Consider the following 14,974-nt stretch of genomic DNA (forward strand, 5'->3'; position numbering starts at 1 on the left):
ATACATGGTTAGTGTTCTTTTTCTCTCTTCTTTTGTCCATTTCCTTTAGTTATATGTGCTGCAACTTTTAAAAGTTTCTAATTTTTCAAATTAGAAAAGTCCTTCATTTGAAGTAAGCCTCAAAGATTTAAAAAAGTAAAGCTACTAATTGTTATTCCCATTGTCCTGCTGAGGTAACCTTTGAATGAAAACATATATAAATGTATGCATGCATGGGTGTGCATGCTTTCAGAAGAAGCTTTACAATTTTCTTTCACACCAGCAGTGTAGGAAAGTATGTTTTACCTGATAGATCGTTTGCTATTTTATTTATTTTTTTGCCAGTTTGATCAGTATTGTATGATCTCATTGTCACCTTAGTGTCTATATTTGTGATACCCGCTGAGTTTGAGCACCTTTTTATATATTTATTGGCTATTTGAATTTCCTTTTTTCTGAGTTGTCTATTCATATCCTTTGTCCATTAGTTTTTTCTTGTTAATGAAAAGTCTTTGAATTGAGTATCTATAACTGTTGATCTGTAATTTGTGTGACAGATATTTTTCCAAATGATCCCTTGACTACAGATTTTGTTTATAGTATCTTAAACCATATGATGAGTAAGATTTTTTATTTTGTCAGATGTGTGACTTTATAGCTTTTTTTTTTTTAAAGATTTTATTTATTTATTTGATGGAGAGAGAGCGCGCAAGCAGGGGAAGCGATAGGCAGAGGGAGAAGCAGGCTCCCCGAGGAGCAGGAAGCCCAATGCGGGGCTCGATCCCAGGACCCTGGGATCATGACCTGAACTGAAGGCAGTCGCTTAACCAACTGAGGCTCCCCTGACTTTTATAGTTTTTGACCTTGTTTTGGTTAAAAGGTCTATCTTATCCTAATGATATGTGTAGAATCTTAGATTTTCATCTTTTTAAAAAAAGTTTATATTTAAATTGCAGTTTGTTAACATACAATCTGAGTTTCAGGTGTACAATATAGTGATTCAGCACTTCCATACAACACCTGGTGCTCATCACAGGTGCCCTCCTTAGTCCCCATCACCTATTTCACCCATCCCCCCACCCACTTCCCCTCTGGTAACCATCAGTTTGTTCCCTGTAGTTAAGAGTCTGTTCTTGGGTCGCCTGGGTGGCTCAGTCGTGCCTTTGGCTCAGGTCATAATCCCAGGGTCCTGGGACTGAGCCCCGCATCGGGCTCCTTGCTCAGTGGGCAACCTGCTTCTACGTTTTGTTTTATTCATTTATCCATTGATGGATATTTGGGTGGTTCTACTTTTTGTCTATAGTGAATAATGCTGCTGTGAATGAGAGCGTACAAATATCTTTGCAGTCTCTGCTTTCAGTTCTTTTGGATACATACCCAAGAAAGGAATTATTGGATCACATGGCAATTGTATTTTTAATTTTTTGAGGAACCACTAAACTGTTTTTGTAGTGGCTGCATCATTTTACATTCTCATCAGCAATGCGTAAGAGTTCTAATTGCTCCACATCTTCACCAACACTTGTTATTTTCTGTGCATGTGTGTGTTTTGTGATAATAGCCATCCTGTGGGTTTGAAGTAGTATCTCATTGTGGCTTTGATTTGTTCATCACTGTCATTAGGGAATTTTAAATTAAAATAATAATTAGATACCACAGCACACCCAAAAGAATGGCTAAAATCTAAAAAACTGGTTCTCCTTTGTAACTCATTTCTTTGAGAGTTTCTGTCTTTTCATTTGTTGCAGGAGAAACAAATGAAAATCAATTTATAATTGATTGTTAAAACATTTTATGAAGGATGCTTTAAAATTCTTATTAAATTTCAACATTTGATTCATCTTGTCTGTGTCCATTGATCATATTGTTTTTGTTCAGGTTGTGTTTTTCTGACTTTTGGTATAATCTGTCATTTTGATTGTATTCTTGACATTTTGGTTATTATTTTAGGAGACTCTTGATTGTATTTTAATTGTTTGTTAAAGCGTATAGTTGCCTTGTTTTGGTTTAATGTATAGGTTCTTGCTTACTTTTGTGGATTTTATTTCCAGTGACAGTTAAGTGTTTAGAGTCCTAGCAGTGGTATTTTGGTCTGTTTCATTTCCTGATGCTGCTGAGATTCCTCCTCAGTTCTTGCTGGTGCTGTGTCAGATGAATGGAAGGTGCTTTCCTGAGTACTCCATGTCCTCATTCCCTCAAATGAGGGTTGAGTCAGAACCCGTTGGGATTGGATCTTCTTAAATGACTGGGTGGAGGACAGGATGGGGGATGTAGCGTTCTTTTATGTTCTTCCTGCCTTAGATTAGACTGCCTTTTGGGGCCCTCAATGTGAAGTAAGGCCTGGGTTGTTGATACTAACAGTGGTTCAAACTGTCACCTTGGTCTGTGAAGCAGTGGCTGGGAAGGTCAAAGACTTCACTGCTTTGCAGCTGTTTGTGGAGCATACGGCCTGCTGTCCTTGACTGTTGAAGTGGGTACTGGGTTAGTCCAGGGACAAGGTTAGTCCAGACTTTGCTCCTCTGCTGCTGCTGTCCCGTAGAAGTTATGGGGTGAGGCCTGGCATGGCCTAAGGCTTTGCTGCTCTTACAAGCCCACTGCAGAATGGAGTATTGAGTGGCCCAGGTTGTGGAATGGGAGTTGGGGTTCCCTACTAGGTCTCTGTTGTGTTTGCCCTTCTCCAAGTCTTTTGGCCAGAAAATGCAGGGTTTTTTTCCTCCCATGCCTATTTATGGTTCTGGGTTACACGCTTCTCTAGAACCCAGTCTGGGGATACATGGGAAATAAAGGGAAAACACAGAGGATTCACCGTATTGTCTTTTGTTGCTTAAGACTTGAGGTTCCTAGCAAATATACCTATTTCCTTCTAGCTTTTGGAGTTCTGTTATTGTTGTTTGATGGATAATTACCAGGAATTTAGTTTAGTTATATTTAGAGGGAAAAGTAGAGAAAACTGAGTATACTGTCTTGTTCTGTAACCTTCCAAAAGCCCCTTTTTGATTGTATTTAAAATTTTTAAATCTTTGCTTTTTTTTATTTTTTATTTTTTTTTAATGGAGAGAGGGAGAAATGGTGAGTGCGTAGGGGGTGGGGGGAGAGGGGCAGAGGGACAGGGAGAGGGAGAGAGAAACCCAAGCAGACTCTGTGCTATGTGCGGAGCCCAACGTGGGGCTCTATCTCACCACCCTAAAATCATGACCTGAGCTGAAATCAAGAGTCGGACGCTTAACCGACTGAGCCACCCAGGTGCCTCTAATCTTTGCTTTTTAAGAGTATGAATCAAGAGGCGCCTGGGTGGCTCAGATGGTTAAGCGTCTGCCTTCGGCTCAGGTCATGATCCCAGTGTCCTGGGATCAAGTCCCGCATTGGGCTCCCTGCTCCTTGGGAGCCTGCTTCTCCCTCTGCCTCTCTCTCTCTCTCTCTGTCTCTCATGAATAAATAAATAAAATCTTTAAAGAAAAAAAAAGAGTATGAATCAATATGAAATACTCCCCAACAGTTCTACTCTTTCTTTGATATTTGAAGGTATAAGGCTAAGAGAATATGTATGTTCTTTATATACATATATATAAAGGTACATGTATATATGTATATAAACTTTTATGTATAAAGTATATTTTTATATGTATAACTTTACATATATATACACACATACAAATCTTTTATATAACACTATACATATTTGTTATGTCTCTCTGTGTGTATGTGTGTGTATAAATATGTGGTCTAGCTGCCTTAGTTTACTGACTTTTTTTTTTTTTAAAGATTTTATTTATTTGAGAGAGAGAATGAGAGAGAGCGAGCGAGCACATGAGAGGGGGGAGGGTCAGAGGGAGAAGCAGACTCCCTGCTGAGCAGGGAGCCCGATCCTGGGACTCCAGGATCATGTCCTGAGCCGAAGGAAGTCGCTTAACCAACTGAGCCACCCAGGCGCCCCTAGTTTACTGACTCTTAACCTAAAAATCGAATCTCATAATTTCTCTAGCATTACTTCATTATTTTAGCTGTGTATAGATGTATTCAAATCTTGGGTAAATTGAATATCCATAGAATTGTGAATTTTCTGTTTGAAAATTTTTGTCACTTCAAAACTTAAGAGCATGGAACAAATACATTTTTTTTAAAGCTTTTTTTTAAAGATTTTATTTATTTATTTGACAGAGAGAGACACAGCGAGAGAGGGAATACAAGCAGGCAAGCAGGGGGAGTGGGAGAGGGAGAATCAGGCTTCTCACTGAGCAGGGAGCCCAATGCGGGGCTCAATCCCAGGGCCCTAGGATCATGACCTGAGCTGAAGGCAGACGCTTGACTACTGAGCCACCCAGGCACCCCCAAATACATCTTTATATTCATTAATTTCATGAATTAGAACTTCTAAAGCACTTATATATTTTACTCATAGATCTTTGATTATAAACTTAATGAACCGTGAGTCTTCTGAAAACTATATCTAGTTATTGCTGCTGAATTTTAAAAAACACATTTGGTTCTAATATTATTTAAAAAAATTTTAATGTCTTCATATAATTTTCTTCTAGTTCAAGACCATGAAGTTCATCAGCAAATTTTGGCAACTGATGTTGGTTCTAAAAATACACCTGACTCGAGAAAAATGTCAAGGAAAAAACTAAAAGATCATCACAGTGAAGCCGATGAGGAATTATACTTATCTGTTGGCTCACCTTTTGTTCTTTTGGATGCAAAAGCTTCTGTATCGCAAAATGCGATTACATCTATTGCCCAAAAGAGAGAGACCTACACTTCTGAAAATTCAGTGAATGCATTGTCTTCAAGTACAGAGATTTCTCTTAAAACCAGAAAAAGGTGAATTTTTATTTATTGAAATAATATGAATCCTACTTAAAAAATTTTAAGTTATTAATTTATTTTTAATGTATTTTATGGTAAATATTGAGGAATATTAACATGAGAAGAGCATAACATAGTTCAGTTTATATTCAGTTTATATTTAATAAGGAAGGCTTAAAGTATACTTCAGAGAAGTTTGTGGGTAAACATTTCTATAGTGTATGGAAAAAAAGTATTTTCTTATAATATGTTTTCTATAACTTCCTAAGAGTATTTTCTCTATGTCATTTGTAATTACAATGGTAGGTATATATCGGGTCATTTCTAGGATGGCAAAGGGTAAGTATTTTGAGGATAAGTTGTGGTAAATCCGTGTCTATTTCTTGGGGCTCATTTTGGCCTTTAAGAAGCAAAGTAGATCATTCAAAGTCCTTTGCTACTGGGGACTTTTGCAGTGAGTGTAATTAATGTCTGTCTAGTGTCTTGTGTAATTCTTGGAGCCAAAGAGTTAAGTACATTCTAAGATTTTGCTATTCAAAATGTGGTATGTGGCTCAGGATCAACAACAATGCATTATCTGGCAGCTTGTTAGAAATATAGAATCTCAAACCCTATTCTAGACCTACTAAATCAGAATCTACATTTTAATAAGATTCTTCAGATGATTCAAAATCTTACTAAATGTTTGAGAACTAGTCCTCTAAGCTACAGATTTCCTTGGTCCTTTCTCTTACTTTTTTATTGACAAATAAGAAATGTAATTTTCCTGAGCAATTGCCTTGTGTATTTTAAAGAGATTACAAATCAGAATTTGTGGACTTTAAATAAAGGACTAGTGAAAAATTTTGTAAGTGGTCTCTATGGTTACTGAAAGGGGGTTCAGGAAAATTCCTAACTCAGCAAACTGTGAGAGTATTCAGCTTGCCTTCCTTTTAAACTTTTAGGTTAAACTTTGAAGATAAAAATTCTTTGAAGAAAGAAGAAATAGCAAATAAAGTATCAGAAATAGAGGATAAAGTATCAGAAGAACCACGAGAGAGGAAATCGTCAAGAACATGTCAGAAAAGATTACCAGATTCAGAAGATGAAATTCAGCCACAAACTAAAAAGAGTTTTTCAACATTGTTTTTAGAAACTGTAAAAAGAAAAAGTGAATCCAGGTGAGTTATTAAGAAACTGTCTTTTGAGGCATTTTTCTTCTATATTCTGTGAACAATATCAAGGATTCTTAATGCTATTTAATTAAAAGTTAACCTTAATTGGTGCAAATTTTAATTGAAATTATGCCTAACCCTAAGGAGAGTATAGTTTCTTACCAGCAAATCACCCCCAAAGCCATCATTAAATACTTACTAAATTAAATGTGAAAGAAAGTAAGTTTATTCAGCATTCATTGCTTTCATTGCTTATTCAGTGCTTTTGCTCATTAGTACTTTCTAGTTTGTATGATATCAAAAAATGAAGGTGGTATTTAGAAATAGAATTATGTCATGGTGTATTTCACTATTAAGAGCTTTAAATCTTCTTTCCTTTTCTTCTGCTTGTGTTAAAAGTATAGTCCTAAAATAAATTTTAATCTGTTCTTGCCTACTTAAAAACCTTCAGAGGTTCTACTGTGTCCACACAGTGATTCTTAACTGTGGCTGCACACTGCAGTTAACTAGAATTAATGCAGCAAGGGATGGGAACCACTGGCCTATAAAAACTTTAGATTTGTCTGCTGGTATTTACAGCCTTCACTCTCCCTAGTTAGCTGTTTCTGCCAACTTGGTTGTACACATTTGCATTTGTCCCTCTTTTGGCATACCATTTTCCCCTTTCATGTGCCAGTCTCCTTTTTCTTTTCTGGTGACATCTGCTTCCTGGTTCTTGGATGGCTGTCCTCTTGCTATAACCTTACATGGCAGAAGGTGGCAAGGGGGCTTTCTGAGGCTTCTTTTATTAGGGTATTAATTCTATTCATGAATGTTCTACCCTCATGAGTCAATCACCTCGTAAAGGCCCCACCCCAAATACCATCCCACTGGGGATTAGGTTTCAGTTTATGAATTTTGGAAGTATATAGACATTCAGTCTGAAGCAAGTGTCAACGTTATTTCCTAAGGATATCTTCAGTTTGAATAATCTTGATGTTATGGAAGTCCCTTGAAGTAGAATAGAGGAGCAGATTAGAGAATTCTTTTATTTATTTATTATTTATTTATTTATTTATTTATTCGTGTATTTATTATTTATTTATTTGACAGAGAGAAAGCGAGCGCACACGCAAGGACAAGCAGGGGGAGTGGCTGGCAGGCAGAGGGAGAGGGAGAAGCCCGCTTTCAGATGCGGGGCTCAATCCCAGGACCCTGGGATCATGACCTGAACTGAAAGCAGATGCTTAGCCGACTGAGCAACCCAGGCGCCCCTAGAGAATTCTTATTGGCTGATTTAGGAAGGCTTAATTTTTAAATTCTTAGCGTTACTTCTTTATATATAAAAACTAACAGATATTATGAGTTATATACAGTAAAGCAAATTAAACCTATTTATAACAGATTGGCTATTTCTTTAAATGTTGGAAAGTAACATTTCTGTTTAAACATTCATTCATTGTTTTCTGTTTATATTGACTTTGTTTTTCATTAGATTTTCTAGAGTTTTCTAAGTATATAAACTTAAAAAACTCTACCTAATAGAAGATAGTATATTTCTTAGCATATATGTATATATATATGTATGCACACATACACACATATATGTGTATGTGTATATATGTATACTGTTTTACATTATAACAGTTATCAGGGATTTGAGATTAGGGAAGTAGAGAAGGCATTTTCATTTCATAATCCTTTTGTATATCTTATTAGGTAAAGATAGAAAAAGCAGACACAATAATGGTTAAGCATCCTTACTCAAGTGGAAAAGGGAGAAACAGGAGTGCATATGCTAGATTCAGAGTTTGGATGTTTACCCTAAGTTTTTTTTTTTTAAGATTTTATTTATTTATTTGACAGAGAGAGAGATAGCGAGAGAGGGAACACAAGCAGGGGGAGTGGGAGAGGGAGAAGCAGGCCTTCCGCGGAGCAGGGAGCCCGATGCAGGACTCGATCCCAGGACCCTGGGATCATGACCTGAGCCGAAGGCAGACACTTAACGACTGAGCCACCCAGGCGCCCTGTTTATCCTAAGTTTTTACTTATGCATATCTCACTTCAGTATGTAGTTTGCTTGAAGCTGTTCTTATAAAAAGGAAGGAAATGCAAAAGAGTCCATCAGATTACTATCCTTTAAATAATTCCTTCCTTCTCTAGAAAGCTTTCCCAACTAATTGGAAGAGATGCTGTTTAATCCCAATTTGCCTGCCTTTCTAGCTACTTTCTATTTATTTCTATACCATGAATGCAATATTAAAACTTATTTGAAAATGTATGTGAATTATTCAAACTTGAAATGAATTTTTATATAATATAATTTAGTGCATAATTTAGTTGTGTTTTCTTACAATATTAGACTTGAAGATGTCTTGGAAATAATCTTGTTTTGGATGTGAAGAAATCTGGCCCCTAAGAGATATCTATACAAACATATAATTAGCATAACATTACATATAACAATGGCATGCATTTTTGGACTGTCTGACAATGTGTCTGGGCTATGTTTAACACATCTCTGGGTTTCAACTGTACAGTATATATAGTGGGTTGGGGGGGCATTAAATTTTTTGATGTTTAGGCTTCCTTCCAGCTCTAAATTTCTGTGATCTCATTAGTGTTATAAATGAATATAATCAGGCATTATAGAAATGTAAAAGAAGAGGAGGATTTTCAAGGGTAAGGGAAAATTGAGGAGATGTGCACTGTTCTTTAAAAGATACATAGATTTTATTTCCTATATATTTTCTTCACAAAGCAAAGGTAAAAACTGTTTTTTGAGCTATTATTTATTATAACATCCTGTTTTAGTCCTATTGTTAGGCATATAGCAACTGCTCCACTTCACTCATCTCCTTCAAATGACCTAAAGTTGTTAGAGGATGAATTTATAATTGATGAATCAGAAAGAAGTTTTGCCAGTCGATCTTGGATTACTGTACCCAGAAAGGCTGGGCCTCTGAAACAGTGCACAGTATGCCCTGCAGAGAGCTCTGCACTCGTTCAAAGTAAGAAGTCGAGAGAAAAACATCACAATGTATCACCTACAACTTTGACAAGTGACAAACATTCTGACACAGATTACCCAATAGAGAAATCTCAGCCCTCTGAACAAAAAAGACTGGGTAGGAGTTGTGCTTTGACAAATGAACTGGAAAATCATTATAGATCTACAAAATATGAAATGTATTATGAGAATGCAGAGAAATCATCTGGAAAGAAAAGGACTATAAAACAAAAACAGAGAAGAAAATTTAAGGACAGTGTACTTGAAGAACAGGTTGATATGGAACAATCTAAAGATAAAAATATAAATATGTCACGTATCACCCAAGGTAAGTTACAGAGAAATTCAGACAAATATGGAAAAGTGTGAAGAGATGATAAATGTTGATATTTCCAAAAAACAGATGCTGCCTGTGGGTAAGTGTTTTATATTAAGTATAACTGTGAACATTATTCCACCACTTTATGTTTTTGTAATATTTCTATTTAGCTTTCAGAAGTAGGCAAAGTAAACCTAAATCTATAGGCTCTTTTCTAGCATCTCTATTTTACATGTAATTCAATTCTGAGTCACTTGAGTTTTGTGTAGCTTCTAAGAAGATGGCAGTATATATAAAAGGAAGAGTGAAGGGAAAAGGCTTGTAAACCAGATGGTTACCAGAATATGAATAAGACAACATCATATATTCTTTGAGGTTTAGTAAAATACAAACGGAAAAAAAAAACCAAGATAGTATGGGGCTATTTTAAAAAAAAAAATTATTGTTATGTTAATCACCATACATTACATCATTAGTTTTTGATGATTCATTGTTTGTGTATAACACCCAATGCTCCATGCAGAACGTGCCCTCTTTAATACCCATCACCAGGCTAACCTATCCTCCCATCCCCGTCCCCTCTAGTATGGGGCTATTTCTTATAGGATAAAACTTCATACTCTTCTGTTCCATCATTTACTCATTTATCTAACATTCAGTAAATTGCCAGACACTGTATTAGGCACTGAATTACAAAGATTACTAAGACACAATTAATCACCATTAAAAAAAAATCAATCTAGTAGTGTCTGTAGACTAGCAGATATACACATATATTCACAGGATGATAATAGAATTACAGAGAACAGTTGTCTAAGTAATATCTCAATAGATCTTTTTATCTTGGATCATTATATTATTTATCATCCAAACTGGGACACTTAAGAATGAGAGGGGATGTCCGGACAGGAAGCATAAACTGGGATTGTCTCAGACAAAGTTGGAGTATGGTTACCTTCTTTATGTCATCATTGTATAGTGATTGAGGTTTGTAATGATGACAATGTCATGAAGAAAAGATTAATTTATGTTCTTTGTACCACTTTTTTTTTTTTTTTTTTAAGATTTTATTTATTTGACAGAGAGAGACACAGCGAGAGAGGGAACACAAGCAGGGGGAGTGGGAGAGGGAGAAGCAGGCTTCCTGCAGAGCAGGGAGCCCGATGCGGGGCTTGATCCCCGGACCCTGGGATCATGACCTGAGCTGAAGGCAGACGCTTAACGCTGAGCCACCCAGGCGCCCCTGTACCACTTTTTAAGTAATAGAAAAGGTAGTTATTCTTACAGAATTTCTTTAGAATAGTTAATGGAATAGAAAACAAATATGTAACAAATGTATTAGACACTTTATATGTGCAAAATATAATTTAATCCCTCTTGACAATCCTGTAAGTTAGGTGGTAACACTCAAGGTTAAAAAATACTGGCTCAGGATCTGTCGCATGGTTAGAGCCTATATTTTTTCAGCACTATCAAGAAGTTTTGAAATAAGTAAAAATGTTTTCGATACTGATTTGAAAAAACTATTAACCAGAAAACTCTCTTCACTAGAATAGTATTTGTACCTAGAGGTCCTAGATGACTATAATATAATATAATATTGCTGATACAGAAGGGAGAGAGAGTATATATTAAAGCATAGTATTTAAGCTAGTTTTTATGAAAAGAAATTCCACTTCAATTATTATTCAATTATTTTAGCTTTCTTTTTGTATAATCTACAAATAGACTTTATATCACCTGAAATAATAGTTGTCAGTTTTGTCTGTGTGTACCTTTGTGTATTTGAAAAATTCTGCTTAAAATAAAGGGGGAAAAAGCCACCTTTTCTATTTTGTGGACTTCTCTTGTAAATGTCTGACATGTCCCATATTATTATTTTAAAAAAGATTTTTATTTATTTGAGAGAGCATGAGTGGGGTGGAGGGATAGGCAGATACCCCACTGAGCAGGGAGCCCGGTGAAGCTGGGCTCTATCCCACGACCCTGGGATTATGACCTGAGCCAAAGGCAGACACTTAACCAACTGAGCCACCCAGGTGCCCCCCCATATTATTTTTTTTGGATTCTTTCCTTCCTTCCTTTCTTTTTTTCTTTTCTTTTCTTTTCTTTTCCTTTTCTTTTCTCTTTTCTTTTCTTTTCTTTTGTTTGTTTGTTTGTTTGTTTGTTTGTTTCTTTCTTTCCTTCTTTCCTTCCTTCCTTTTCTTTTCTTTTCTTTTCTTTTCTTTTCTTTTCTTTTCTTTTTTCTTCTTTCTCCCTTCCCTTTCATTCCCTTCCCTTCCCGTTCTTTCTCCCTTCCCTTCTCCTTTCTCTTCCCCTTTTCCTTCCCCTTCCCCTTTCCCTTCATTATTAGCAGCTGGCCTTTTTAAGAAAATACAAAGAATCTGACTAAACTGAAGTTATAGGAAAGTTTTTTTTTTTCTTATTAGTTCTTTAAGTAGAATATTAATTCATAAAATTTGAAGGTACAAAATTTTGATTTATTCTAAGTTCTTAGGAAAAAACATTGTATCAAGGAAGTATAGGGGTGCCTGGGTGGCTCAGTCGTTAAGCGTCTACCTTCGGCTCAGGTCATGGTCTCAGGGTCCTGGGATCGAGTCCCACATCGGGCTCCCTGCTCTGCGGGAAGCCTGCTTCTCCCTCTCCCTCTTGCCCTGCTTGTGTTCCCTCTCTCGCTATGTCTCTCTCTGTCAAATAAATAAATAAAATAGTAAAAAAAAAAAAGGTATACTTGAAGGATATTGTTTAATTATAAATGTTAAACATTTATTAAGTACCTGCCAAATTCTTCACACTGATTTTCAGATATATTAAATTCTTTATCTAGATTGGTTAGTGAAAATAATGTTTGATTAATTACCAGTTGTATTTATTTTCTATCACTGTCATAACAAATTACCACATACTTAGTGACTTAAAACAACACACATTTGTTATAGTTTTTATGGGTCACAAGTCTGAAATAGATCTCACTGAGCTAAAATCAATGTGTTGACAAGGTTGCTTTTCTTTCTAGTGATTCTAGGAGAGAATCTGTTTCTTTGTCTTTTCCAGCCTTGAAGTTGTTTATATCCTTGAATCCATGGTTCCCTTCTTCCATCTTCAAAGCCAGCAATGCCAGCCTTCTCACATTTCCAAATTCTTTTGCTTCTTCTTCCATTGTCCTTTCTGACCACTGCTTTTAAGAACACATATAATTAGATTGGACCAGCCTAAATAATTCAGCATAATCTCCCTATTTTAAGGTTTATACCTTTAGTCACATCTGCAAAGTCTCTTGCCATATAAGGTAACATTTTCACAGATTTTGTGGATTAGGGTGAATACATTTTTGGCCAAAATGAATATATTTTGGAAGGATATTATTCTGCTAAACATATCAGTTTTCAAAGACTAATATGAAAATGATTTAATTCCAAGGATATTTTTATGCTGAAGATATTTTTTCTTTAATTCGGAAGGCACTTGACAAATTTGCAATGCCTAAGCTAATGATTTATGTTGAGGCAGTGGACTTTTCCACTTCTCATGTCTCTTAGGCTTCTCAAACTGGATGTATTAGAAACTAAATTCTTCCAAACTTGCTCCTGCTTTAGTTTTCCTATCTTCATAAATGGGACCATAATAAATTTAGTAGCTCAGGAAAGAAATCTGAATCATCTTTGACTCCTCTTTAGCAACCTGTATAAAGTTTGACTTTCATATCTGTTACTTCTCTCCATTCCTCTTGCTGTTCTCCTTGCCAAGTTAGAGTCATTTATTTCTTAGATTATTGTAGCAGTTTATGCACATACCCTGTCTTCTCTCTACTCTCCAGATTCATCTCCTGGGTTACTTTATAATGAATTTCTCCCAGTTCCATGAACAGACTACTGTCTCAACTGTGGGCCTTTTAAAATGCTGTACCTTTTGCTTAGAAAAATTTTCCTAAATGTACTCTGTCCCCTACCAACCTTTGTACTCAGTTTAAATATCACTTTACTTGATTATTACTCCCTATCCCAGTATGTTCCTATATATGCTCCAATAACATCCTTTTTATTTTATCAAACATAAAATTACTTGCTAAATTTCCATCTTTCCTTCTGGCAGTTAGACTGAAAGTTCCATGAGAACAGCAACTATATCTGTCTTATTCCTAAAATACCCCTCAGATCTTAGCCTTAGCAGTTATCTCTGTGGGTCATTGGAATACATTATTATTAATGACAGAAGTATTACTCTATTTTGGATGAATAATTTTGCTGTTTATTAAAACATATCCCACCTTTAGAAAGATACTCCTTTACATGTATATATGCAAAATTTCCTGTAGTTAAAGAAATGTATCACTTCTAAGTCACCTCTTTTTCTGGCCATTGCCTTACTTAGGACATATGTTCCCTCAGTTCTAAGTCAGCTCTCTTCACGTTACCATCTGTTCATATATCAGTTGTATCTTCTGTATGTGTTTTTGTTTATTAGTGTTCTAAATTGTTTGTCATTCAGTTTCTGATCTTCCCTGACCTAGAATTAGTTTCTGAAATAATTAATTGGTTTGTTTTAGACTTTGATATTCTTTTTCTGTGTCACGGTCTGAATAAGTCTTTCACGATAGCATTTTCCTCCTGAGATTCTTTTCCCCTAAATCATTGTTCACATTGATTTCTTTTTTTGAAGTTTATTCATGAACATGGGCAATTTCTGTCATCATGAGCACCTCTCATTTGTTAGAACAGTTCCTGAGGGGGTGCCTGGGTGGCTTAGTCAGTTAAGCATCTGCCTTCAGCTCAGGTCATGATCCCGGGGGTGCTGGGCTTGAGCCCCACGTCGTCGAGCTCCTTGCTCAGCAGGGAGTCTGCTTCTCCCCTTCCCTCTACTGATCCCCCTGTTTTCTCTCTCTCTCTTTCTCTCTCTCAAATAAATAAATAAATAAAATCTTTATTTAAAAAAACAGTTCCTGAGGTACTTTTGATAAGGTAAGGGAAAGAAAAAAAGGGGGGAAATAGAAGAAAAGGAGTTGGAGAAGGGAAAGGAGGGTGGACATATACTGAAAATGATGCTCACTGGTGAGGATTCTTGCAGTTGTACAGATAATTCCTTAAACCCACTAATCAGTGGCAACCATGTTGAAAGTTCTCTTTGCTTTAATGTTTTGTAAACTGACCCTTTATTACTTTCTATATCCATTCCCTAAAATATGTTCTTTATCAAAATTTGCTATCTGTGGTGGCTCTTCCAATATCTCCCATTCTCATCATTTCTAACATATTGGTTAATTCCCATATTAAGCACAATATTGGTAAAGTATATTCTTTCCTTTTTCATCAACTTTTCTTGTGTCTTGTTCAGATCATTAAGGCTAATGTTTTTCTTTTACTCCTTTTATAAGCATAAATCATTCTCTTTATCTTAAATTCAGAGTTGCCGAATCCTGTAACTTATTCTCAGACTGGACTCAGAGAGTTTTACTGCTGTAAGGGATCTTGACATAATTTGGCTCATTTTCTATCTCTCTACTCCTCAGTCAAATTTACCTGGGAGAATGACTAAAACAGCAGAACAGTGCTTTTCAAACTTGCATATGCATTTGAATTCCCTGAGGATTTTCTTAACATTTTGATTCATAAACCTGCTTAGTAGGTCTCAGGTGGGACCTAAGTTTCATTCTTTCCTTCTTTCTTTCTTTCTTTCTTTCTTTCTTTCTTTCTTTCTTTCTTTCTTTCTTTCTTTCTTTCTTTCTTTCTT

The 14,974-nt window shown here is 35.9% G+C and overlaps 1 protein-coding gene across 4 annotated transcripts in view; it reads left to right on the plus strand.

Annotated features, from left to right (window-relative positions):
- CENPC (centromere protein C) overlaps positions 1 to 14,974 on the plus strand; it is a 77,280-nt gene that overhangs the window by 14,064 nt on the left and 48,242 nt on the right. For all 4 annotated transcript variants that reach the window (XM_035004888.1, XM_035004887.1, XM_035004889.1 and 1 more), the window contains 3 exons: positions 4,515 to 4,800; positions 5,730 to 5,945; positions 8,733 to 9,256. In XM_035004888.1, the coding sequence (XP_034860779.1) occupies positions 4,515 to 4,800; positions 5,730 to 5,945; positions 8,733 to 9,256 (1,026 nt within the window). The remainder of the gene's footprint in view (positions 1 to 4,514; positions 4,801 to 5,729; positions 5,946 to 8,732; positions 9,257 to 14,974) is intronic.

This window comes from Mirounga leonina, unplaced genomic scaffold (genome assembly GCF_011800145.1).
Source record: "Mirounga leonina isolate KUSES-001 unplaced genomic scaffold, KU_Mleo_1.0 Mir_129, whole genome shotgun sequence".
In the NCBI taxonomy this organism is placed as follows: Eukaryota; Metazoa; Chordata; class Mammalia; order Carnivora; family Phocidae; genus Mirounga; species Mirounga leonina.